This window comes from Symphalangus syndactylus, chromosome 17 (assembly GCF_028878055.3).
Source record: "Symphalangus syndactylus isolate Jambi chromosome 17, NHGRI_mSymSyn1-v2.1_pri, whole genome shotgun sequence".
In the NCBI taxonomy this organism is placed as follows: Eukaryota; Metazoa; Chordata; class Mammalia; order Primates; family Hylobatidae; genus Symphalangus; species Symphalangus syndactylus.
Window position 1 is genome coordinate 40,807,213 of NC_072439.2, and position 27,003 is coordinate 40,834,215.

The 27,003-nt window shown below is 36.7% G+C and overlaps 1 protein-coding gene across 1 annotated transcript in view; it reads right to left on the reverse strand.

Annotated features, from left to right (window-relative positions):
• Positions 1–27,003, reverse strand: part of SLC2A13 (solute carrier family 2 member 13) — a 367,374-nt gene that overhangs the window by 98,557 nt on the left and 241,814 nt on the right. Inside the window, exons 5-6 of the mRNA XM_055250265.2 lie at positions 25,797–25,960; positions 17,833–17,953 (exon numbers count right to left, since the gene is read on the reverse strand). Of these exons, the coding sequence (XP_055106240.1) occupies positions 17,833–17,953; positions 25,797–25,960 (285 nt within the window). The remainder of the gene's footprint in view (positions 1–17,832; positions 17,954–25,796; positions 25,961–27,003) is intronic.

Consider the following 27,003-nt stretch of genomic DNA (forward strand, 5'->3'; position numbering starts at 1 on the left):
AGAACCACTCATATATGTCTCATAAAATTAACATATCCCCTAGCTGTACTGTTGTGGCAAAGATTGCTAGTGGCCTATCCCTATATTCATTCTTCCCCTCCTCCTTTTTAAGAGAAATGTGATTCCTAACTGGGCACATTGTGGCTCCACCTCCCTCCTCCCAACTGCTGGACAAAAGAATACATTTCCCAGTTCACATTACAACTAGATATGGCCAAGGGATTAATTCTGTCCAATGAGAAGTACTGCGTGGGATTTCAGGAAGACTTCAAAGGGAGCTGATTCAGCTGGGAAGAGCTACTCTTTCTGCCTTTCCTTCTGGCTTGCTTCACGGGAATGCTATGCTGGTAGAACTCCTGCAGCCACCCTGGCCTATGTGGTGAACTTATGAAAGACATTTGTATGGGTACAGCAAAAGGATAGGAGCCTGGATGCCTGATAATACTAGATGTAGCACATTGGTCCCCAACTCCTTACCCTTGAGTTTATTTCACATGACAGAGAGAGAGAGAAAGACTTCTTCCTTGCTTAAGCCACTGTTATTTTGGGTTCTTCTGTAATATACAGCCTACCATGATTCCAAGTGGTACAAGTATTTTTTCAAATGCTTAAAAAATATTTTTGCTTATTTTTGAATATATTCTGAAAAAGCAAGTCTATCCAAGTCTCCAACATCTCTCTAAATATATACTTGTGTATGGGTTCAAAATGTAAATAAAAACCTAAGATATTTCCTACTTCTGATGAGAGGCTATATCTCATGCTTTGTTTCCTTAACACCTGGCACAAATGCAGTACCTGGTGCATGGTTAGCATTCAGTAATGTGTGCCAAATGAAAGAATGAAAAGTGGGAAAGTCAAAGCTCTGAAAACCCTGGAAGACAACCTAGGCAATACCATCCTGGACCTAAGAACAGGCAAAGATTTCATGACAAAGATACCAAAACCAATCGCAACAAAAACAAAAATTGACAAGTAGGATCTAATTAAACCTAAAAGCTTGCGCACAGCAAAAGAAACTATCAACAGAGTAAACACCTACAGAATGTGAAAAAACATTTACAAACTATGCATCTGACAAAGGTCTAGTATCCAGCATTTATAAGGAACTTAGCAAATTTACAAAAGAAAAACAACCCCATTAAAAAGTGGACAAAGGACACGAACAGACACCTCTCAAAAGACGACATACATGCAGCCAAGGAGCATATGAAGAAAAGTTCCGTATCACTAATCATTAGAGAAATGCAAATCAAAACCACAATGAGAAACCATCTCGCACCAGTCAGAATGGCTATTATTAAAAAGTTAAAAAATAACAGATGCTGGTGAGGTTGTGGAGAAAAGGGAATGCTAATATACTGTTGATGGGAGTATAAACTAGTTCACCCATTGTGGAAAGCAGTATGGCAATTCCTCACAGAGCTAGAAGCAGAACTAGCATTTGACCAGCAATCCCATATCTAGGTATACATGCAGAGAACTGTAAAGCATTCTGCCATAAAGACACATGCATGGGAATGTTCATTGTACCACTATTCACAATAGCAAAGACATGGACTCAACATAAATGCCCTTCAATGAAAGACTGGATAAAGAAAATGTGGTACATATACACCAGGGAATATTATGCACCCATAAAAAAGGACGAGATCACATCTTTTGCGTGAACATGGATCGAGCTGGAGGCTATCATCCTTAGCAAACTAATGCAGGAACAGAAAACCAAATACCACATGTTCTCACTTATAAGTGGGAGCTAAATGATGAGAACTTATGAACACAAAGAAGCAAACAACAGACACTGGGGTCTACTTCAGCAGGGAGGGTGGGAGGAGGGAGAGGAAAAAAAAAGGTAACTATTGGGTACTGAGCTTAATACCTGGGAGATGTAATGATATGTACAACAAGCCCCTGTAACATGTTTATCTATATAACAAGACTTCACATGTACCACCAAACCTAAAATAAAAATTAAAAAAAATTCAAAAAAGAAAAACAAGTGGGAAAGAGTCCCCGACAGTATCTGTATATATATGATTGCAAATTGTTCATGCTGATTCTCCCAGTGACTCAATGTGCATTGGTGAATGCAGCATTTAGCGAGCACACTGGTTCCTCCAAGTTACTTGGACATCTCAGAGTTAATGCCTCATCCCATTAATCTCACCCACTGAAGAATGGCTGACCCCTGCCTCTTATTTGTGAGATGGAAGCTCAGTAATGTCAAGGATGATGACTTTTCTAGCTTGTCAAGGTGGTTTTGCTTTGTGAGTCTGTTTTTTGAGGTGCTCATGACTACCTCTATCTTAACTTAGTGCTTCTCCGACTGAGGTGGTAAATTGTTCCTTTGTGACTCTTCCTTATAGGGTAACTGAGCAGTTAAGCTTCTTTTTTTAGTGCTACAATTTCTGTTGCTCCAATTTCTCTCTGACAGGATAATTACCAAGTTTGTCTCTCTTGGAATCTCATAGATTCATGTTTATTTGAGTTTCATTTATGTGTAGATTTCTTAGCCTTTTCTAGTATTTGTTCAATTTGTTGTTTTTGTCTTTTAAGGCTTTAATCTTCAAGGACATAAAAATCCTACCTTACTTCTTGCATTATATGGCTACTCCCTTCTTTTTTTTCTGGTGAGATTTCAAAGCTCTGTTGTTGTTTTTTAAAATATTCCTTCAGAGTAGTATTGTTTCTTCTTCTGTTTTTGTTATTAGTGTATATAATTTTACTTTAATCCTATGGTTTAAAATCTATGGATTCTGTGTCTTTCCTCATTTTTCTTGAAAAGGCAACTCAAATTGTAGTTAAGCTCTCTCTTGCTTCTGCACACACGCTATCCCTCTTTCTGCAATGTCATGTTCCCTGCTTCGGCCTGCTTGACTCCAACCGATTCCTTTCTGCTCGGTCTTGGGAAGCCTTCCACAATAATAAAGGAGTCAGTGGATCTGTCCATGAGTAGCTACTGGAACCAAAAAGGAGTTCGTACTTTAATACATAATTAGATGAGTGACTTTGAAAAATTATGAGTTTTTCTATTGTATTGATATATTTTTCAACAATCTAGGTATTAAGTAAAATAAGGCAGCCTCTGGATATTAAAAAGATAAATATAAAGAAAGTATAGCATTAACTCCTCTTGTAATTGCTCTGCAGTTGAACTGAGCCATGGCACTCATTGTTAGTTTGCATAAGAATAGAAGATCACTTTAGTATACATTGAAATTCCAGCTATAACAAGCAATAATACTAACTTAGGATGTTTAGATTTCTGAATTTTGCTCTAGTCATATATAGCAAGCCAAAACATACACACTTAAGTAATATGAACATGAAAATAAAGTTAACAATAATTGTATCTGTGCCAACATTAGTATACGGTAATTGCCAAGAATTTACACATTCATTTATTGATATTTATTTATGTGTTTAGCTATAGCACAACACATAATTGTAAAGCATATATGAATAAGGATGATAATATATTCTTGCCAAATTTGATTACACAGGCCAAGATTTGTTGTTTTAGGAAGTGAATAACTATATTCAATTTCAAATGTTTATTATATCACACTGAATTTTTGTGAAGATATCTATTTCCATAACAATGTATCCATTTTACAATGATAAAAATGAAATATCAGGAAGAGCTGAATATTTAGGCCCCACAAAGTTAATTTTTTTTCTTTGAGATGGAGTCTTGCTTTGTTGTCTAGGCTGGAGTGCAGTGGCATGATTTCAGCTCACTGTAACCTCTACCTTCTGGGTTCAAGCAATTCTCTTGCCTCAGCCTCCTGAGTAGCTGGAATTACAGGTGTGCGCCACCACACCCAGCTAATTTTTGTATTTTTAGTAGAGATGGGGTTTCACTGTGTTGGCCAGGCTGGTCTTGAACTCCCGACCTCAGATGATCCACCCGCCTTGGCCTCCCAAAGTGCTGGGATTACAGGCATGAGTCACCGTGTCCAGCCAAAGTTAAATGTTTATAGAAACACTAATCAATTAAAATAAATATTTCATTTGTTTCCAAAATGGACAAATTAGAAAAATGCTACTCAGTTCTCCTTATGAAATAACTTTTCTGTTTGTGAAGACTAATGAGAATGGATTTATGACATAAAAATCATGTTAGGCTGAAGAAAAATTAAAGGGAAGAATGAGAATTAAAAAATGCATCTGACTCTTAACTGACAATAACTTTATGATATTGATAATTATTAAAAATGAGCAGTGCACTTTTTTTAGTGTAAAGGTTAGTGATTTTATTAGTCGATAAGCAAGATGGCCCTAATGTACAACACCATTTCAAAAATGTTTGTTCTAGGCTAAAATTACTAAAGGAGCAACATTATCATTCATGCTAAATGCCAAGAAGTAACAGGTTTCTACAGTAACTGTGAAATATGCAATTCAGATACACACATAGGAAAACACCAATTATGCTAGATGCATCAAGAGAAAAGCAGCGGAATGAAGGATGGATTTGTATTATCAGCTACTTAATAATATGGAATATTTAAGACATGCTGAGCTTTGAGTCATTGATCACTGCAAATTAAGTACTCCTACATGGTTTAAAAATAAGTTTTCAAAATTTATCTTCCATCTATTTCACTGTGTCAAGAATTTTTTAAAATGAAATTATTTTCCCTTGTGTTAAAATATAAATAATAGGCAATTGTGTGTATTTCTTTTCTACAAACTGAAACTTCTCTGAGAATGGGAACAATGTCTTATATATCTTTTATACCCTATCATCACAGAACAATGCAATGTTAGAAAATGTTATGGGATCATTTTCAGTTGCAGGGGATTTGTGGTTTAGAGAGGACTAAAACACAGGTGTGTGTGAGGCTGGGTGAGGTAAGATGCATAAGGTGATTATCTAATACTGCTTGTCATGTGGTTTCTATAAAATAACTAGCATGGTAAATAACAGCATCTTGATCAGACATCCAGTCACATGAATCCGTGTTTTCAAACTGAGTCCATAAGGGAGAAATAAAGACGGACCTGTCTCTGGTATTGTTCTGAGAAATGCTGGTCAGATTTCCCTTTATGGGCCTAACGTTGTCTAAACATTGCCGCACAAATGATGACTGTAATCAGTTGTCAGACTAAAATCCACATGTACTTTCTACAGTTAAAGTGCTTACAGAATTCCTGTGACAAATCTGTCAAGAAATTACTGGCGTCCGGGCGCGGTGGCTCACGCTTGTAATCCCAGCACTTTGGGAGGCCGAGGCGGGCGGATCACGAGGTCAGGAGATCGAGACCACGGTGAAACCCCGTCTCTACTAAAAATACCAAAAATTAGCCAGGCGTGGTGGCGGGTGAACCCGGGAGGTAGTGCTTGCAGTGAGCCGAGATCGCGCCACTGCACTCCAGCCTGGGTGAAAAAGCGAGACTCCGTCTCAAAAAAAAAAAAAAAAAAAAAAAAGAAATTACTGGCTTGCTTAGTGTTTTAGCATTGCTTTAGAGAATAAAGAGGACTTGTCCATTGAATGTGACTCACAGAAGATAACAGACCTGTGGCTGCCCATTGCTAGTACCAATCATTTTTTCTTGGAAGCTAACAAAAGGTTAGAATATCTAGGTGAAGAAGAAGAATAGGGTCTGGAGGCAGGGAACCTAAGGCTGATTCATGCTAACCTCCTAGAACTAAATCAAAAGGAAAACCCCAACTTTCCATGCTCAAGTAACAAAAGGATCAGAGGCTGCTCCCTTTGTAACCTCCACCCTTTCTGCATTGCAGATGAAAAATGGAAAGTACCTCTGATTGGTCCTCTCCTGAAACCAATCAGATTGGCTGTGACCTAGTCTTCATTTGCATAGGGGTATAACTTTGCAACATCAGCCTCTAATTGGTAGCCTTCCGAGGCCAATTAGACTGGTTGTGGGCCACTCCTTCATTCACATAGGGTGTAAACCAAGTAGCCAATGGGAAACCTCTAGAGAGTATTTAAACCCAGAAAATTCTGTAACCAATGCTCTTGAGTCACTTGCTTGAGCCTGCTCCCATTCTGTGGAGTTTACTTTTGTTTCAGTAAATCTGTGCTTTTGTTGTTTCATTCCTTCATTGCTTTGTTTCTATGTTTTGTCCAATTCTTTGCTCAAAACGCCAAGAACCTGGACAACTCATATTCAAGACCCTCCACCAGTAACAAAGCCATTGCCTAGTTTAGTTATGCTCACAAAGAATGGTGTTGACTTACAAGCAACTACCTCTGTGTCTTCTTTGCTCCCTGGGTGGGGTTCAGGGCTTGATATCCTTTGTGGAAAATAAAGGCATCTCATCTTACCAGCAGAAGGCTGAACCAGTGTGGGTGATCTAAGTGCTGTTTGGCACACTTTGGAAAGATAACAGTGGTTATGATATACTATCTCTATGACAGATTTCTCAGGGTCCCCAAAATTCTAACATTCTTTAAAAAAAAAAAAAATCAAAAATAAGCCTGGGAGAAAAAAAGGGAATTGCTTCTAATTGTGACAAGGTCTTAAAGCAGGAATTTCAAAACCTAGTCCTCTCACTTCTAAGCTGGGCAACATTTTTTTCTCCTTTCCTTTTTTCTTTTCTCTTTCTTTCCTTTCTTTCTTTTTCTCCTTCCTTCCTTCCTTCTTTCTTTTTTTTTTTTTTGTAAATAATTTTCCTAGAAATCTGTAAAAGCTTTAGTCAGACTGCTACAGCCTGGTGTTTCATCAAGGTATCTTCCACTTTGCCAGTATCTGGGTTGCTGAGAAGGTGAAGTGATCAGACGTAAATTTAAAGAAAACAATCCATAATCTATATCGGTTTAGGAATCTGTGCAGCAACCCAGAATTTCATTTATGTTACACAAGGAACTTTGGCTACTAAATATCTCTGAAAGAGTTTTATGTTAGTTCAATTAAATGGCATGTGTAGTGGGGGTAAAATTTCATTAGAAATTTTCATTTCATTAAAAACTCTTGTTTTAGTGATTTTCATCATTTGGTACTTGATTTTCAGGGCATTTTTTTGTTAAAATAAAATCCTAGTGTTTAAATACCTAGCCCTTCGACATGAGGAGCTTAAAACTCTTCTCTTTGCTTCTTGGGTAACTGATACTTAGCATTTCTTTACAATACTCACAGGCTTTGCATAGTATTGACATATGCAAAAAAAAAAAAAAAAAGGCCATTAGCTTGACTAAGGGAGGGAGGTGGACAGAACAAAATGGCTCTGCAACATACCAGTTACATCACTCTAGGCAAGTGATATAATCCCTCTGATTCTTAGTTTTCTTATCCGTAAAATTGGAGAATAATAATAATAATAACGATATCTTCCTCAGGAAAGTTTAAGGGTAATAGGTAATATTCAAAAAGAATAATACTTGAATATGGTAAGGGCTTAGTTAACAGAAACTATTGTCATTGTAAAATAAAAAGCCTGCTTAGAATTATGCCCCCTCCATCCTGCTCGGTTTATTGGCTGAGGCCACATAATCGGCACTGAGTATTCATAAAATCGAACTGCATGCCCAAACACCTTTTCCCGCATACTTTGCCTTTAACATTTATTTGTAATATTTCCCAAAATAGCTTTGTCTTCATGCTCACCATCATGAGATAACCTCAGACTCTCACAATCTCTCTCTGGGGCTGCCAGACTCTACTCCCTCCAATCTATATTCCAAAACTCACACAGAAAACTCTTGGCAAAGCTCAGCTTTGATCATGGTACCCTCCTTGCTTGATGCTGTTGACTGGCTTCCCTTCCTCACTCAAGCCTTGACCTAGTATCCAAGGCCTTTCCTCTCCTTCTGCATCATCCTGTGCCTGGTGGCCCTTTCTCCACAGTATCAAGTTTTATAATTTTCTTGAAGGGCAAATCTGTTTTCTGCTTTTGCACAGTTCGCTCTCATGCCTGGGTGGCTTCTCCATTTTCATTGGTCTGAGAAACTCTGACTCACCATTGAAAAATCAGATCAAGCTGCCTCCTCTGTGAGGGGTCCTTAATATGGGGCCTGTAAACTTGGATGAAAAGAAAATTCCATGTGTATTTCATTAACCTTTTGCTGAAATTTAGCATTTCCTTCAATTAGGAATGTAGGCAGTAAACTACTGGCAACAACAGAAGTCACATATTTTCATATCCCATTAAGGTAGCTGCAGAAATCTCCAAATACCATTTACATTCACTATGGTGTTGAAACTATGGTATCAGACTTGCAGCTAGATTTGTTACTTAATGCGTTAATAAAGAAGTACATACATTACTATTTAACAACTTTATTTTTTAAAGTATTCTGGCAACTGTATTTCAATATAATTGATTTGCTTTGTACTTTTATATAACAAGTTTATTTTTTAAAGTATTCTCGCAACTGTATTTCAATATAATTGATTTGCTTTGTACTTTTATAAAATTTATTTTATGCAGTTAAAAAACACTATAAAAGGATCCAAAATAACGAGAATTTTAAGGACTCTCATGTAGGAGGCCTTCTGTCATGGCCCTGGGGAAATGAATTATGCCAGGTCATGCTCTGATACATCTATCAGCCTTTATTACACTGTTTTGCAATTATGTGTCTGCATTTTCCTCCCTCATAGCTGTGAGCTCCGTGAAGAGGAAGGCTTTTTTTTTTTTTTTTTTTTTGCTGTTGTTTGTTTATTTTTAAATCTCAATACCCCCAGCCTACTGCAACTCTCAAAAATGTTTATTAAAATAATTAACTACAAATGTGCATAAATGTTTTTTCTAAAGTGCTATATTATTTGATTTGCTAAGCTGTATAGAACTTATACAATTGCGGACTTTCAGCTACTAAAACCACGTTGTTCAGGATACATTATTTCATTTTTCTAGTCTTCTAATTTAATCAATATACAACCTGGATGTTACAGTTGAAGAGACATGTGACCTATTTTTTGTTGTTACTTATTTACTTACTAATATTAGGAAAACACTATCTTATTAGCACCACATAAAAATCTAAAAGAGTCACTGAGGGATGCCCTAAACACTATGTGACCTGTTTTATGCCCAGAGACCTGTGGGCTTGAACTGCTGGTTCTACTAGCATGCCCACAGAAGGTATTGCTAATCACGCTGTAGCCATGACTAGAAGTCAACTTTGAGGAAACAAAGGCTTGGATGCTTCCTAAATCACCAACTCTTCGACAGCAACAAGGTGTTGTCAAATTTTGCCACATATACCTAAGTTCCAGGATGAAAACTATACTAAAAACACTTCCTTTAGTCAGCACCATCTACCTTCTCTTATCAATAGCAACCCTTCATCCATCTATCCATGCATGCATCCGTGCATCCATCCATCCATCCATCCATCCATCCACCCAAATACCCAGCCAATCAAAATCATAGTTTTCAAAGTTACTTTCACTGAAGAGGTTCTTTTAACCTCTTTGCTATGCTTTATTTTATTTTATTTATTTTACTTTATTTTTTTGAGATGGAGTCTCACTCCGTCTCCAGGCTGGGGTGCAGTGGCACGATCTCGGCTCACTGTAACCTCTGCCTCCCGGGCTCAAGCGATTCTCCTGCCTCAGCCTCCCCAGTAGCTGGGACTACAGGCGCATGCCACCATGCCCAGCTGATTTTTGTATTTTTAGTAGAGATGCGGTTTCACCGTGTTGGCCTGGATGGTCTCAATCTGTTGACCTCGTGATTTGCCCGCCTCGGCCTCCCAAAGTGCTGGGATTACAGGCGTGAGCCACTGCGCCGGGCCCCGATGCTTTGTTTTTAAATAAACCACATTTGGTCCATAACAATAGGTATTTTCCTACTATTCAGACAAGGAACACGTGGCAAGGTTATGTAACTTGCTTTTACGACATGATGGGAAATACTCCTACTTAACATACCAGAGTGTTTTAAGTGTTAACACCTGAATCGTTTTCATTTCATTCAAACTTAATTAAAGAACAGTTAAGTTTTTTAGGGGCCTCGTTTCATATTTATATTTTCTGTAAGGTTTTCTTGGTCTTTATTATAAGAAAATACACCAGAGACTGATTCCAGTCAATTGCTGTCACAGTCCTGGATAGTTTATTTCATTTGTTTATGCAGATGCTATTTTAAGTGGATTTACTTGAATTAGGAATAAAACTCCAAGTTGGTTTCATGTGTTCAGTGCAAGGAAAAGAGTTCTAGAATGAGAATATAAGTCCCATGGATTATCAGATACATGTTTTTCCCCCTTTATCTTGTTCTGTTATTTCAGACCTAAATGGACAACCTCAGAAACACCTTTCTCAGAAGTCTTTTAAGTTCAAGAAGGAATGAAAATTACCTTTCAAATAAGGATATAAATTACAGAAAATATTAAGTACTGCGCTCATTATGTGACTGTTGTATTTAACTTGAGAGCAAAGGAAAGGGTCTCCAGATTTACATGCCTAAAATTATGTTGCTAAGTAGACCACAGTGAGGTTTCAGATCCTATATTCCTCTTGCCCCAAGTATTTTCTAGTTTCTAAAGCATTTATTTTCATCTATTATCCAGCTAATCACCCAGCCTTGTCATTCCCCTCCAAAATATCTCGTTTCTCTGTATCCACTGCCACCATCAAGGTTGCGTTATTTCTTGCCTAGGCTACTAAGTTCTTTTAACCTTTCTCCCTTCATCACCATTTGTCTTTCTGTAATCAATTTTCCACTCTGCAGCCAGACTGATCTTTTAAAAACACAAATCTGATAATGTCATTCTCATCCTATTACCCTTTGAAGGCTTCTCAGTATTCTAAGATAACATCCAAAATTCTCCTGGTGTATAAGGTCCTGAGATGTTCTGTCATTGGCCTGCTATCCAGTTTATTTTGGTGCCATTCTCTTGCTTGCTTGTTATGACCCAGTCTTGTTGGTCAATTCTTTGAAGAAGCCATACTTCTTGCTTAGCACCTGTATACATTCCCTGATATTCCCTCTCCCTGAAATGCTTTTCCTTCATCTTTGCAAACCTAATCTTGAGTCCTCCTTCTTGTCTTTCAGGCTTCCCAAGAAGCATTTTTTGACTATAGGAAAACAAAACAACAAAAAACCAAGGTTTAGGTAGCAAATCTTGCCATGTGGGGATTTGTAAGTCTGTGGCTAAAAGCCCAGGCATCAAAATTAAAAAGTTATGGCAAACTCAAAGAATATGTCCCATAAATGGCAAACTTCCTCCAAGAAGCTCTTGTATCCTTCCATGACAGGTGGACAGAATCCTCTCCAGGTGTCAAATTCAGCACACTGGGTATTTAAGTGCTAGCAAAAGATATGTGCAGTTATTTGGAGATAAGGTCACAGGATGAGATTTATGTGGACTTTTTGTTCCAACTTTCATTTTCCTTTTTAATTGACTTATGTACATTTATCTTTATCTCCAATGGGTCTGTAGATATTAGTCAACACATACAACATTGTTTTCTACTGTAGCATTACTAATAGTAACCTCATGGTATATTAGCCGGTGCCACCATGCCAAAAAAATTGAAGCAGATTCATTTTATAGGAAATTAGTAAGCAAAAGAAAAATGTTTAACACAAATGGAAAGTTGTTTCAATTCACAGCATAATATTATATTCACTGTCAAGATGCTATGAATTACTGATGCTAAACACACTGTTACCAGGATGTCAAATACTGGGGAAAAATAGGGGTTAACAGGGTTTTTACACGTTTCTTTTTGTTTGTTTGAGATGGAGTCTCGCACTGTCACCTGGGCTGGAGTGCAGTGCCGTGATCTCGGCTCACTGCAACCTCCGCCTCCCGGGTTCAAGCGATTCTCCTGCCTCAGCCTCCCGAGTAGCTGGGATTACAGGCGCCTGCCACCACACTTGGCTAATTTTTTGTATTTTTGGTATAGACGGAATTTCATTATGTTGGCCAGACTGGTCTCGAACTCCTGACCTCATGATCCACCCGCCTTGGCCTCCCAAAGTGCTAGGATTACAGGCGTGAGCCACCGCGCCCGACCGTTTTTACACATTTCTAAGGTTGCATAAAAGTTTTATGATTGAATCTGACAGTCTTACAGTGCTCATGTTAATGATGTGTTTGTTAAATAACACAAGGCTGGCAAAAGGAGAAGAAAAGGCAGTGTAGTCAATACAAAATGAATTTTTATTGGAAATGAACTTTGAAGGGACTAATTTATGAGGGGCACACTGTTTCACAAAACTACTGTCACCACCATCTACAGATGAAGCCACAATTTGTCAATTTGGATTTTGGGGAACTTCATCTGAAGAGGAAAATGTGAAACTAACACTATATAGAAAAAGAACCACATTGATCATATTCTTATGCTTGGTTTAACAATGTTCAAGAAGCAAAAAACAAAACAAAACAAAAACCAAAAAAAAAAAAAAAAAAAGAAAAGAAAAGAAAAAGAAAGCTGGCAGTTTTTTTTGTGTGTGTTTTTTTTTTTTTTTCTGAAAAAAAAAAAAAAAAAAGTGATAGCATTATGGCAGTGGTTCTTACTGGAAGATGTACTGGCATCACCTGAGGAGCGTTTCAAAACAACATGCCACTGTCCTGGTGAGGCTGACCGCTGGGAAGGGAAAACAGGGGACTTTAAGTACCTCTGCAGATGACCCTGGTTAAGACTCTTAATTGAGAAGTTTTTGTTTGTTTGTTTTTTAAGACAGAGTCTCCCTCTTGTCGCCCAGGCGGGAGTGCAGTGGCACCATCTCAGCTCACTGCAACCTCTAACTCCTGGGTTCAAGTGATTCTCCTGCCTCAGCTTCCCGAGTAGCTGGGATTACAGGCACCCGCCACCGCACCTGGCTAATTTTTTTTGTATTTTTAGTAGAGCTGGGGTTTCACCAGTTGGCCGGGCTGGTCTCAAACTGCTGACCTCGGTGATCCGCCTGACTTGGCCTCCCAAAGTGCTGGGATTACATGCCTGAGCCACTGCGTCTGGCCTTAATTGAGAAGTATTAAAAAGAAAAAGTATAATGAACTAGAGGCATAGTCCCTTTTGTCAATTTCTACTAAAACAGGGTCTAAAATATAGCAAGATCTGTATCAAAGAGGTAATATGCTAGGCGTCATTAAATTCCTTGAATTACCTAATTGTACAAGTCATCTTAACAGAAAAACCATGTCCTTGATCCAAAGCAAGAAGAGCAAGGTTTGAAAGGAATAGAAAAAGAAGCTGTTGTGTCGTTGGTTTCATATTAATGATAACTCCTAAAGAACTGTGTTAGCTAAAAAAGGAAGGTCTGTATGGGGACAAGAGAAGCCTAAAGAATAACTGGTTAGTCTGTGTGCCCTAGGAGAGGAGTGTGACTTATTTGGACCTCAGTAAGGAAACTAAGTAAGATGTAAGTGTAGGTGTAAGATGAAAGGCTTGAATTAGGTTACATTTAAGGCCTTCCAGCATGAATAGCTGGTGATTTTATGCTGGGATTAAAAGCCTGAAGAATGGAGAGATACTGCCCAATTGATTAGTAAACTACTAGTAGTTTACAAATAGATTATGAATTGCAAAGGTAGCTAGAGTCTTGATAAAGATCTTAGTTGTGAACAAGATGTTGCCCATGTCTACGGATTTAATTATCGTGTATGGATAATAATTCTTCATTCTAGAACTCTCCTTCAACTACGGGCCAGTTTTCCCAAATACCTACTCAATATCCCAGCTGATGTTGGTTCATGGATACCTGAGACTCCACATGTCCAAAATTGTACCCATGGTGTTACATCTTCCAATTGCTGCATCTTGTTTTTATGATTTAGTCCACCTTTTTTCTCATGCAGAAATTGGGAACCAACCAAAGACTCCTTCCTCCTACGGCCACAGTTAATTATTTATTTTAAATTTCCTATTGATTTTTCTCTCCTAATATACTGAGAATCTGTCTACCTGCTTATCTCCAATGTCACCACCATAATCCAGGCAACTGTCATCTCTCTCATAGACGACTGTAAAAAACCAGTCTCTCTACATGAACACATGCTCTTGGTGGCACCCACACCCACCCAGAGACAGTTTAGAATTCAAAATGTGGTCAAGGCACACCCCTGCTTAAAATTCTTCCATGGATTTATGTTCTTGGACTGAAGACCAAAAACCTCTGAGGTTCTACATGATTTGGCTCTGATCTGTCTTAATAATCTTATCTGAATCTTCTCTGACTTCCATAGTCGTCTTCTTTCAGTTCCTTGCACTTGCCAGGTTCCCTACTGCCTTGCAGCATCTTTGTACCTGCCGTTCTTTCTGTGTGACATACTCCACTCTTCTTTTAAGAGCTCAGTACAAACATGCCATTCTCAAGGTAATCTTCTCTGAGTGCCATCATCTCAACCTCATCTTCTATTACAGGCTTTATTAATTCTAACAATGACTGTAATGTTTATTGAGTGCTTATTATGTGCCAAGTACCGTTTAAGGCATTTTCCGTACGTTAATTTATCCTTACTATAATCCTATGGCAGGTGATCCATAATATATTTAGATGCATGAAGAAATAATAAGTGAATAAGATAAAAACCCTAGGGCAAGGTTACCTTGAAATTCTACAACTGTATGCTTTAGGAAATATCTACTTTTAAATGTTTTATGATAATGATTTACATATACTGAGATCACACTATAAATAATAATATGTCAAGTATTTGAGGGAAGCGTACCTAGGAAAGGTTTGATTCCTCAAATCTTGGCTAGCTCTCATGAGAAAATATTTTGAATTGGAAATGAAAGGAATAGAACATTAGTAATTTGAGAGTGTGGAACTGAAGGTCATATTGGAATTATGGGTGTGAAAAAAAGAAATATGTGTGTGAACTCTCATAAAGATATATGATTCAGATGATACTCATGCTAGCATTATTTCTTCTAGCTGCAGCTGGGACCCTATGACAGCTTTTATACAGGTGGCCAAACATTTTCTACAGCAACTTGCATCTGTCTTTACCTTTGTACACACTTTTATCTATTAAAAGCAGATCTAAAAGGTGTTTCTTTTTTTTTAATTTAAGTTCCAGGATACATGTGCAGGATGTGCAGGTCTGTTACATAGGTAACCATGTGCCATGGTGGTTTGCTCCATCTATCAACCCATCACCTAGGTATTAAGCCCCGCATGCATTAGCTAATTTATCCAAAAGCTCTCCCTTCCCCCACCACCGCCCCCTAACAGGCGCCAGTGTGTGTAGTTAGTTCCCTTCCCTGTGTCCCTATGTTCTCATTGTTCTGAAAGACATTCTTTAATATATTCCGTCCAGAGAATCGAATCAGGCCTTGGAAAATACATTATCAATCAAAAACTTAAAATATTCTAAAAAGGAGATGTCCTGATTGAAAATTATTTAGGGTTGTCGATCTCTTGAATCTCAAGTCATTAGGGAGCTCTAACCTACAATATTTTTGGCCTGGTATGCAACCAATATTTATTGAATTAAAATCAAGAAGAATCATTGTTCTTTAACCATTTACTTTCTTAAATCTCCTCTAGTAAGAATGAACTGCATACTCATCACTGTGGTCTATAGATTTCTACAAGTGGACGTGCTGAGTCAATGGACACAGGCACTTAACTTTTATTAGGCAGAACCATATCACTTTCTAAATGAAGAACAATTTATGCTCCCACTAATAGAATAGAATATGATGTTATTAAGATATTAAACTACTTCTCCTTTAAAATCTGTTTCATTTGCTAAATTTTCCTATATGGATCACTCCATGGGGAAAGCATACTATCTACATTTACAAAGTGAACTTCACTCATTTTAAGGTATTATGTGATTTTTTTCCTGTTTGTCTTAAGGAAAGGGGAAATGTATACAGATGGTTTTTATTCTGAATTATTGTGTATGCGTAATAGTGGACCACATTTATGGAGTACATGTCATATTTTAATATAAGCATACAATGTGTAATGATCAAATCAGGGTAATGGGGATATTCATCACCTCAAGCAATTGTCACTTGTTTGTGTTAGGAACATTCCAATTCTACTCTTTAAGTTATTTTAAAATAACTAATACAGTCAATTACTGCTCAGCTGGTAGAACAGAGGATTATAGATGGTTTTAACCATAAAAACCCAGTAAGGGGATGGCAGCCATATTTTACAAAATCACTTAGACTATAAATACATACTGTCAAATTCCCACAAAGCCTAATATGTTATGCATACAATAAATAATGGTTTTTCATATCCACTGACTCCCGAAGGACACCTAAAATTTGGTTCTATCTTCAAAAATGGCTGCTTATTTTTGTAATAAGAATAAAGGTAGGCTGTATCACTTTTCTTATCTCATTAAAATTGTATATTAAAATATTAGTTAGAGATACTTAGAGATAATACCTTAGATCATAAGGATTAACAGACTGACGATCATAAACTGCTGTGCAGTGAGATATACTTGGGCAATAAATATTTTTATTTAAACTTTAAAGTCAATGTCAGAAAAACTATTTCATTATGTAAATCATTAAAAACTTACAGTCATCCCTTTCCTATATCAGAAGCTCAGAGAACTTTTTCTAATAATTTTTAGATGATTTTCTGACTTTAGTTGACCTAACAGTATTTCTGAACAATACATCTACATCAGACATTAGATCTGGAGAATATTCTATGATTCTCAAACGACAGTAATTTTTAAAATACTTTCTCAAAGTAACTGTGTTAAAAACATATAAGTAAAATATCCATCAAGAAAAAGAAAAGTAGAATATGCATTTCTAGCAATTGAGGCAGATGTCCAAATAAAGATGCTATGGTTAACTTCTACTATGAAGACACCCTTAAGTCTTCTTAGAACAATAAAAAGACTATGAAAGTCAGTAAGCCAATAATAAACAAACTTATCAGTAAAATAAAAGACGTGCTATGAAGCCTATTTTCCAAAGGCACGTAGATCACAATTTGGAACCAATATATCTTCCTCACTGTTGTAATGAACAGCCACCATAAATTCATGCTCAACTGGATGTTCTAAATGAATACCAAGTGGAGTTTAGTGTATAATGTTTTAATTTCATATAGGGTTGTATGAGTTAATAAATCATTTACTCATTGATTTGAGACTTGCGTCCATCTATTTCAAGCTGAAGGAATACACATTTTTGTTAAGGCTAGGTCTTATTCTATCTATATGTTTTAAAGGGATTGCTAGACTTTATGGTGGCTAAAGTCTAGTTTAAAACTTTGAAGCTCTGCTGCCAAATGTATTAATCGATGTGTCCAATCACTCAAAATTTCATTTATGTGTTCTCAGTCCATCTATCCATTTATCTACTTTTCTATCTATTTATCACATAGTGTGTACACTGTTGGATTTAATGAGCTCTTAGGCCTGCAGCTAGCCATTAGAACATTTTGTGTTTTTTCACCATCACTTTTTACTTCCCGATCCTCTGAAAGAGTCTCAGTACTGAGGGAAAACTTTCTTTCTGTTTAAATGAATCAGAGGATACCCAGGCAAATCAGTACAAATTGTCAGAATATTCAGAGGGCATGTGCATCTTGTAAAAGTTTAATTACTGATTAAAGTTATTTACTTTGCTTGGAACACAGAGGTGACTGAATTGTATATGATCTAAAATAGCTTTTCTGTAGTCCTGCTTAGATTCAGTGTCAATCCCTAATTTTAATTTCCAGAGAAACATCACCAAGATTGTGTCTAACAACCCACTCTCTCCTTAATTCCTTACACTCACACATCTGCACAAGCTATTCCTCTTCCTGGGGGCCCCTCTCTACCACCTTTCCCATTTTCTTCCCTTCTTACATAAGCCTGGATGCCCAGCAAGCTCCTACTCATCTCTACAACTTTAAAAAAGTGAAAAGCAAGCAAAAAAGTTACCAGAGTCATGTAAAGAAAGAAGGACATAATGAAATCTCACCTGTATCTTGTGCAAGTGGCGTTTTGACCTGACGGAGCTATTGGCTTAAAAGTGATGCGTGGGGAAACTTGGGCTGATAGCACAAATCCCAAGGCAAGAATAATGAGTGCTACGGTGGTACCTTAAAAAAAAAAAGTTTTATATTAGAGAAGAGTTGACAATATTATTTTAAGGCAGACTGGGTTTGGTAAAAACAAAACCAAAAAACAAAGAAACAAACAAAAACCTCTGAAAAAAAATACTGTGCTCTATCTTCACTGGATTTTTAAAAAATACTCCCAATGTATAAACAAATTATCAGAACTATTCACTAGCACATTCATTGTGAGACATGATGAGGGTGAAATTCAAAACAAATACATTTGCTAGCCAAACAGTAAATTGGTAATGATTTTTTAAAAGAAACTACGCACACCTAGTATTGCTGAAAATCTCAAAATCAATTAATGTGACAACATTATTGAGTGCCTAACATATCAAGAAGTATGAAAGACAATAGATTTCCATCAAGTGTTCCTTTTGGTGCCAAGAAAATTCTTCTAATGACATTCAATCATGTAAGACTTTAACTGGTAAACCTTTTTAGTTTCACAAACGAGTTATTTCTAAAGCAGTTGAAAGAGCATGTTTTATTAAAATGGAGTAGCATTTTTTGAAGACTTTAAAGTACCAGAAATAATATATCACATGTATTCTTTTTTCTTTCCTGTTGGTATTTGAAAGTGAAATATTTATTTTGATGTTAACATATAGGAATGGCAATTAAGTATATCACTTAAAAGAATAATTTTTGTGTCCCTTATAGACATCCTAATGGTAAATAAGACATTTTTCAAGTTTCTGACTATTGTTTGAGCCAAAGACATTGTGAGGGTAAACGAAAAAGGTCATGGGAAAAGTAGAGAAAGAAAATATGATGGAATACTATGCAGCTGTAAAAAAGAATGAGATCATGCCCTTTGCAGCAACATGGATGGAGCCAGAGGCCATGATCTTTAGCAAACTAACACAGAAATAGAAAACCTAATGCTGCATATTCTCATTTAAAAGTTGGAGCTGCATGATAAAAACACATGGATACAATGAAGGGAACAACAGACACCAGGGGTTACTTGACGGTAGAGGGTGGGAGAAAGGAGAAGATCAAAAAGCTACTTATTGAGTAGTGTGCTTATTATCTGGGTGACAAAATAATCTGTACACCAGACCTCTGAGATATGTGTTTACTTATATAAAGACCCTGCACATGTACCCCTGAAATTAAAAGTTAAAAAAGAGAATATGGCTGTATTAGTTTGTACAACTTATTTGAATGAGACAAAATGTTTAAAACATGGAATTTAGGAGGGCAGTTTAGTTAAGCTTGGAGGGAATTTAAATTATGAACAAAAGTATTTTTCAAAATAGATTTTAAAAAGAACATTGAGAAGCATCGTGGAAGTACAACAGGGTTATATAATAGTTGAGGTGTTTTTGTTTAAGACATAGTAGGTGTGTGAAGCCAGCCATTGTGGGTACAGAGGTGACCTTGGGATCAGATGGCTGTAGTTTTTAGCTAGCTTTGCTGTTTCCTGACTCTGTGATCTTGGATAAAGGACACAACTTTTCCATAATTCAATGTTGTCTTTTGTAAAATAGGGCTTAGTGAAAATACTCACCTTATGGGCTTACGGTGAATTTTAAATGTCATAATGTATTTGAAAGATTTTTTTTTTTTTTTTTTTTCTGAGAAGGAGTCTCGCTGTCGCCCAGGCTGGAGTGCAGTGGCGTGATCTGGGCTCACTGCAGGCTCCGCCCCTCAGGGTTCATGCCATTCTCCTGCCTCGGCCTCCTGAGTAGCTGGGACTACAGGCGCCTGCCACCTCGCCCGGCTAATTTTTTGTATTTTTAGTAGAGACGGGGTTTCACCATGTTAGCCAGGATGGTCTCGATCTCCTGACCTCGTGATCCACCCGCCTCGGCCTCCCAAAGTGCTGGGATTACAGGCGTGAGCCACCGCGCCCGGCCGAAAGATGTTTTAATGCTATGACATGTTAGTTAATATGCTATGATTATTATTACAAGCAGCAGCAGCAGCCACAGCAAACCTTCAAAATAACAGAACAAAGTTGAAGGATGGGGAGGATTAAAGAAAGGTCAGAAGTCGATTTTGCAAAACCAGGCCAATAATGTGATAAAACTAAAATCACAGTTTGTTTAACTACTGTTGGCTTAAAATTCAAACCAGAACTAGGAACAGTTTGAGCCATTACTTTTCTCAAAAGACTATCGAGCCCCAAATTGGAAAACAGAAAAGAGATACAATAGGTCGGTTATGAAGATCATACCTCTCTCCTAAAACAAAACAAAACGAACCATGAGATTTACTGTTAGTCTGTCCATCAAAAAATCTGAGTCCCTATTTTCCAAAATTACATCCATATCTTATTGCCATGTAACAGGTAAGATTTTTTTAAATCAGGAAACTTTGATATATTAAGATGTGAAGGAAAGATGAGTCTCTTCTTTCATAACACTCATTAAATAACCTGTCTCCATGAAAATGATAAACTCTAAGATGGTATGCCTAGCACATATCCAGTAAGGTCCAATTCTAGTGCCTGGCATATAAAGATTCAAGTAAATATTGGTTGAATGGATGGACCACCATACTACACATTTTTGCAATGTTGGCTATTTTTGAAAAAAACAAAAACAAAAACAAAAACTGTTAAGACCATCCAATTATAGTCATGAGGATAGTATGGTACAACTCTTCTAAATGAGAGTTCTGCAATATGGATAATATGACTCTACATCTATCTCTTAAGGTCCAACCCACCTAAAAATTATGAGAAATAAACTATTCTGGATATATAAAATTCCTAAATAGGTAAAAGTTAACTCTTCTTAAGCCAAATTTATTTTTATTTTGGCCCATTTTGGAGGAAAATATTTTAAAACCCAGCATTATACTCTTTTGTTATTACATATAGTGATGCTTCTCAATCCTGGCTTCCTATTGGAAGCAAATGCCTGGATGTATCCCAACCTCTGAATCAGAGTCTCCAGAAGATCAGTACAAAATATCTGAGTTTTAAAGCGTTCCACAAGCGGTTATGATGCCAAGACAGGGCTAAAACCCCTATGACATGATAAGCTCCTTACAAGAAGGAAATGGTATCTTAAATGACTTTATTTATAAAATAAATTTTTAAATAATCACTTAGTCCTATCATCTACTCATATACACTATTAAAGCATAAAACAACTTGAATTACCTTTTTCCTTATATTTTGTTAGTTACAGATGTTTTATCAGTCCCTTGTTAGTATTTAAAATCAATCTGGTTATTGTCAAGTTATTCATTATTACAACCTGGATTTGAGTCTAATACAAGAAGGCTTGGAAGAGAGAACTTTATCTGGTGTACTGTGTAGTTTTGGCATGTTCTTTATGTTTCAAGAGAAGAGTCTCTCTTAACCAAATACAGTGTTAGATTTTGGAATTTTGATATAACTTGGCAAATAAAAATATTCGCCACAGTAAGTGAAAAGTGCTGAATAAATAGCATTATTAAAAATATCTGATGTAATAATCAGTACCAGGTACAGTGTTTGGCTTATTAGTAAATACTCAAAAAAACAAAATAATTTCCCTTCCCATGACTCTACTAGAGCAGTAGTTCTCACACTTTGTGTGCATAAGTATCACCAAGGGAATCTGTCTAAAGTGCACATAGTTCAAGTCTCATTTTCAGAAATTCTAGTTTAGTAGATCTGGGTTAAGGCCCAATAATACATATTTTAAAATAAGTATCCTTGGCAATTGTGATGAAGACAGTCTGTGAGTGAAGTTTTCAGAAATATTACACTACCAAAATACATGAGGGGGGAAAAACACAGTCTTTCTGGCCTTCTGATTCATTACCAATAAAGCTACATAGATACAAATCTTCCAACATCAAAAGAACCAAGAATTTGTCATTAAATTTGTAATATTTACCAGCAAAGTCCAGTTCTCTGAACAAGCTTTGAAAATACAAAAAGTCAAACACCAAAAATGTCCTACATTTAAGATTATTCATGGACTACAGATTTTGTATTTCTTCGTATAAAGAGTTCCTTTGTCCAGGCTTACATATTTTTTATTTGTAATCATTTTAAAAGAATGAATATCTAACAAAAAATCATCTTGATAGAACATTTTTCATTATTTTTAGTCCAATATAATAAAATAAATCATAATAACACAAAATAGGGAACGATACTGAATCAAAGGTTAAAAATTCGAGGCTATAGCCAATTTAAGAAATTTAACATAGAACAGTATGTTAGTACTATTAAAATGTCAAGTATATATCTACATATAAATGAATAAAACAAGAACACACTGAAATAAAAATACAACTAACACTGAATCAGTATAGGAATGTGAAAGAAAAATCAATTGTGAGTGAGGGTCACACTGGAGTAATACTAATGTGTTAACAAGGTTGTTGAATGGTACTTCTTATTCTGAAAGTGTAAAGGTCCATTGGTGATCATCTTCTAGTAGGACCTATTTAATCACTGAAACAGCAGAACCACATGAATGGCACCATTTACTATGTGTACAGGTAAAAGAGACCTGTGAGGCCTGTGACAAGAAACCAGGACTTCTGCCTCTCAAACCATTGTAATACCCACTGTATCACTTTAATTGGCCACATAATAAGGAAATCAAATAGACTGTATCTCTCAAGCTAAGGAATCACTGTACAGTGTTTGTAGTGGACAGAACTGAGGCCTTGGTGGGTTTCAGCTGCAAAGAGAACAAGGCAGGAAAGAAAAGTGCCTACAGGTTGCTCATGAGAGGCAGACCCTGAAATCCCTTGGTGTTTCCCGAGGAATACTTCCCCTTAACAGTCAGGGATGGCTCTGGAAATCCCTGGGTGGAAGACCTACACTGAGAGGGAAACATGACATAGGCCAGAAGAGTTCAGGAAGATTCCTAGATTATGACGATGGAGGCTGCTTGTGCACTAAGTTTGTTTAAACAACAAAGGCTCACTCTTTGGTAACAATAATGCTGTGACAGCTAAAATGCTCAGAGCCCTTTACTCTCTGTGTCAGGTAGTATTTGAAATCCTATACATCTGTAAATGTGTTAAATCCTCATTACATCTCTGTGAAGTAGGGATGATAATTAATCCCTATTCACACATGAAGAAATAGAACCTTGCCCAAAGTCACACTATTCAAATCCAAACAGTCTGGAGCTCTGTATCAATAAGGGCTCAAAAATCCTACAGAACTGACAAGAAAGTGTTCTACTGGAATACCAAATGAAGGAACACAGGTTGCTAGAAATAATGTTTAGTCAGTTTTCCCCAGATCTCAAAGGCCAAATCCCAAATTGAAGAAGCAATTAAGTTCTATCTAAAAAATAGACTTCTTGAGGTAGCAATATACTGGAGTTCTATTTAAAAAGAAGGGTGTCATCCATTAAAAATATTTAAAAGCAGCTATTATCTCTTCTTAGCATTCATCTGAAAATCAAGGGTCAGCAAATCCAATTTCCAGCCCACTGTGGAAATTTATTTTTAACACATCACTGCCCGATGGTAATCTATCCTTTTGTTGGGAGTTTACTATCCTAATGATTCAGCCCATTTCATTGCTGGATAGCTCTGATTATTGGGAATATTTTTCTTATATTAAGTAAAAATCTGTGTCCTCTTAACATCTACTATCTGCTAAAATAAGATACCTGGTAGGCTTCTGCCTTTAGTCTGTTCTCCAGGCTAAATACCTCTGGTTTCTTCAACAGGTTTATAAACATGGTTTTGAAACCTTTACTTGTCCCTCACTTTTATTCATTTACCTACTGTCTTACTTCAGTATATATCCTGGCTGTTGGCAATCACGTTTGCCCCTTAATCAGACAATCTCTCACCTTTCCCTCCAGCACTGATACTGCAGTTCAGTGCACATTACTGAATTCAAGGGCTCCCACTGCTTAGGCAAGAACAGGAGGTCAAAGCATTCTACTCTTCCTTCTGGAATGAGGGTCAGGAGAGGGTATGTATTTCTGATAACTGGGTTTGGAACTTAGAATGTATTTTCTCATCAAATCTGGGATGAGCGCCTGAAACAGTTCTATTAGATCAATGTTTTTGATACAATTTGGTTAAAATAGAATTTAGTTAATGCTGCCCTGGAAACTATATTTTAATGGAAAAATGCATTCTCACTCCAAATAAACTTATAAAAGAGTTATTAGAGTATAGCTAATTGATACATAGGAATGTACTTATATATTTGAAAAAAAATAGAAAATTATACCATGCAGCCAAGTAAAATCAATGTTAAAGATGTGGGTCTCATTCTATCAACGAAACAGTCCTTGTGTACAGTGAAATAATCAATAAAATGGGCAGAATTTAAACACAAAAGATACTTAGGAATTAAAAAAAAAAGTTTTGCTTTATTTTGCTATCATAGAAAGTACATTTAACCAACCAGAATTCACCCTGGAACTTAGGCCTGTTTCAAACACAAAAAGAGTCTGTCCCTGCTTTGTGAAGAAATTACATGGTTCTAATATTCCACTGCTGAAAGAGCTTTGAAAAAAAATGCTCCAAATTTAATTCCATTGTATTCCAAATTTAAAAATATAACATATGTTAAAAAGTGAGTTTCTGAATCCAAAGTTTTTAGTTTTTCAAAAAAGGATAGAACAAAAAACAATTTTTTTTTTACTTTTGTACCTTTGAGTGGAACTCAAGTAACAGAAAAATGTTACCCTCAGTAGATCCAAATTATTCTTGCAGTTTGTTTCTACTCATTCTAGTTTCTAGTCATGTAGTGTAACAGTTGTTAAAAGGAGAAAATTTTTGCAACCTACTCATCTGACAAAGGGCTAATATCCAGAATCTACAATGAACTCAAACAAATTTACAAGAAAAAAACAAACAACCCCATCAAAAAGTGGGCAAAGGACATGAACAGACACTTCTCAAAAGAAGACATTTATGCAGCCAAAAAACACATGAAGAAATGTTCATCATCCCTGGCCATCAGAGACATGCAAATCAAAACCACAGTGAGATACCATCTCACACCAGTTAGAATGGCCATCATTAAAAAATCAGGAAACAACAGGTGCTGGAGAGGATGTGGAGAAATAGGAACACTTTTACACTGTTGGTGGGACTGTAAACTAGTTCAACCGTTGTGGAAGTCAGTGTGGCGATTCCTCAGGGATCTAGAACTAGAAATACCATTTGACCCAGCCATCCCATTACTGGGTATATACCCAAAGGACTATAAATCATGCTGCTATAAAGACACATGCACACGTATGTTTATTGCGGCACTATTCACAATAGCAAAGAGTTGGAACCAACCCAAATATCCAACAACGATAGACTGGATTAAGAAAATGTGGCACATATACACCATGGAATACTATGCAGCCATAAAAAATGATGAGTTCGTGTCCTTTGTAGGGACATGGATGAAACTGGAAAACATCATTCTCAGTAAACTATCGCAAGGACAAAAAACCAAACACCGCATGTTCCCACTCATAGGTGGGAATTGAACAATGAGAACTCATGGACACAGGAAGGGGAACATCACGCTCCGGGGACTGTTGTGGGGTGGGGGGAGGGGGGAGGGACAGCATTAGGAGATACACCTAATGCTAAATGACGAGTTAATGGGTGCAGGAAATCAACATGGCACATGGATACATATGTAACAAACCTGCACATTGTGCACATGTACCCTAAAACCCTAAAGTATAATAAAAAAAAAAAAAAAAGAAAAAAAAAAAAAAGCTCTTTTTTTTTCTTTTTTGGTCTAGAAGAACTCTAATTTTTTTGTTGTTTGTCTGAGAAACCAATATTAGAAATGGTGTAAGTATTGTATTTTTGAAGGTTAAACTTGAAGTTATTAGGAAATAAAGTTTATAATTGAATTCTTCATCCAGGCACCTACCTGCTAAACTACCAAAGGTAAGCTTTCTGCGGCCCACTTTCTCAACAAGCCAGACTCCCACAAGTGTGAAAATGAAATTTGTGAAGGCTGTAACTGAAGCCAGCCATATTGCAAGTCTATCATCTTCAACACCAGACATCTGCAGAATGGTTGCACTGTAGTACCTGCAAAGCAATGAATAAAACAATTGCTATTGATAGTTACCCAAAGAAACAGGGTTATTTTGATAGAAAAAAGATGTATTCAACTTAAAAAAAATATATGGAGAGCTACAGTAATAACATCAAATTTAACAATCAAATTACAGTAATAACATCAAATTCATGCAAGCTGTCGAAAAGATCACAATATAAAGACTATGTTCAAATAAATTTATTTTGGAGTTTGTATAATAAAGAAAAGGCACCTGAGCAAGTAGATAAGGTTGAAGGCTTCCAAAGTGATGCACATCCCACAACGAGGGACAGTGGCAGCTGGTAGTTTCACTAAAACTGTATCACTTTAATTGGCCACATAATAAGGTTACGTTATATTAAGTTCCAAGTCCATGGAATGAATCAGAAGTCATCATACACTGTGAATTAAGTCCTTAAAAGACTGCCATAAGAGAATGCAATATAATGGTAAAAATCTGGGACAAGTGAAGGAACTCCTCAAAAAAGACGCAATGAGTAAGATAGTGTCAGAATGTATCTGGCATTGTGTAAAAAGATGAGAAGCTGACACGAGACCCATGAGAATCATTTATGTTTCCTGAAAAAGGGTACTCTGGTGAGCTAAGTCTCTAGCATGATTAAGCTCTGTAGACTCATTTCGTGCTAAGTGAACTCACTGGAGACTGGCTTTTAAAAGACCATAATGCCAGTTTGTTGATGCACAATGGAAGATATGTCTGGCACATTTAAGGATGACAAGTTTCTCACAGGACATTTCTTTTCTGGTGGAAACATTAATAGCTAAACCAGCTGATTATTTTAAAGTTAACCTGAAAACAAAAAAAGCAAAATACTGCTGGTGAGTCACTGATGAAATGTGATAGAATTCAAATCTTAAATATACATTCTGAACCATGGCTTTGCCCAGCTTTTCAAGCCATTCTAAAACAAGTTAGCTTTACTCACATCAGACAGTGGTCAGCCAAGCAATATGTTAAATCAGGCTGAATATTTCCATAGTCAAAACTCTACAGTTTCTGAATATTTATCAA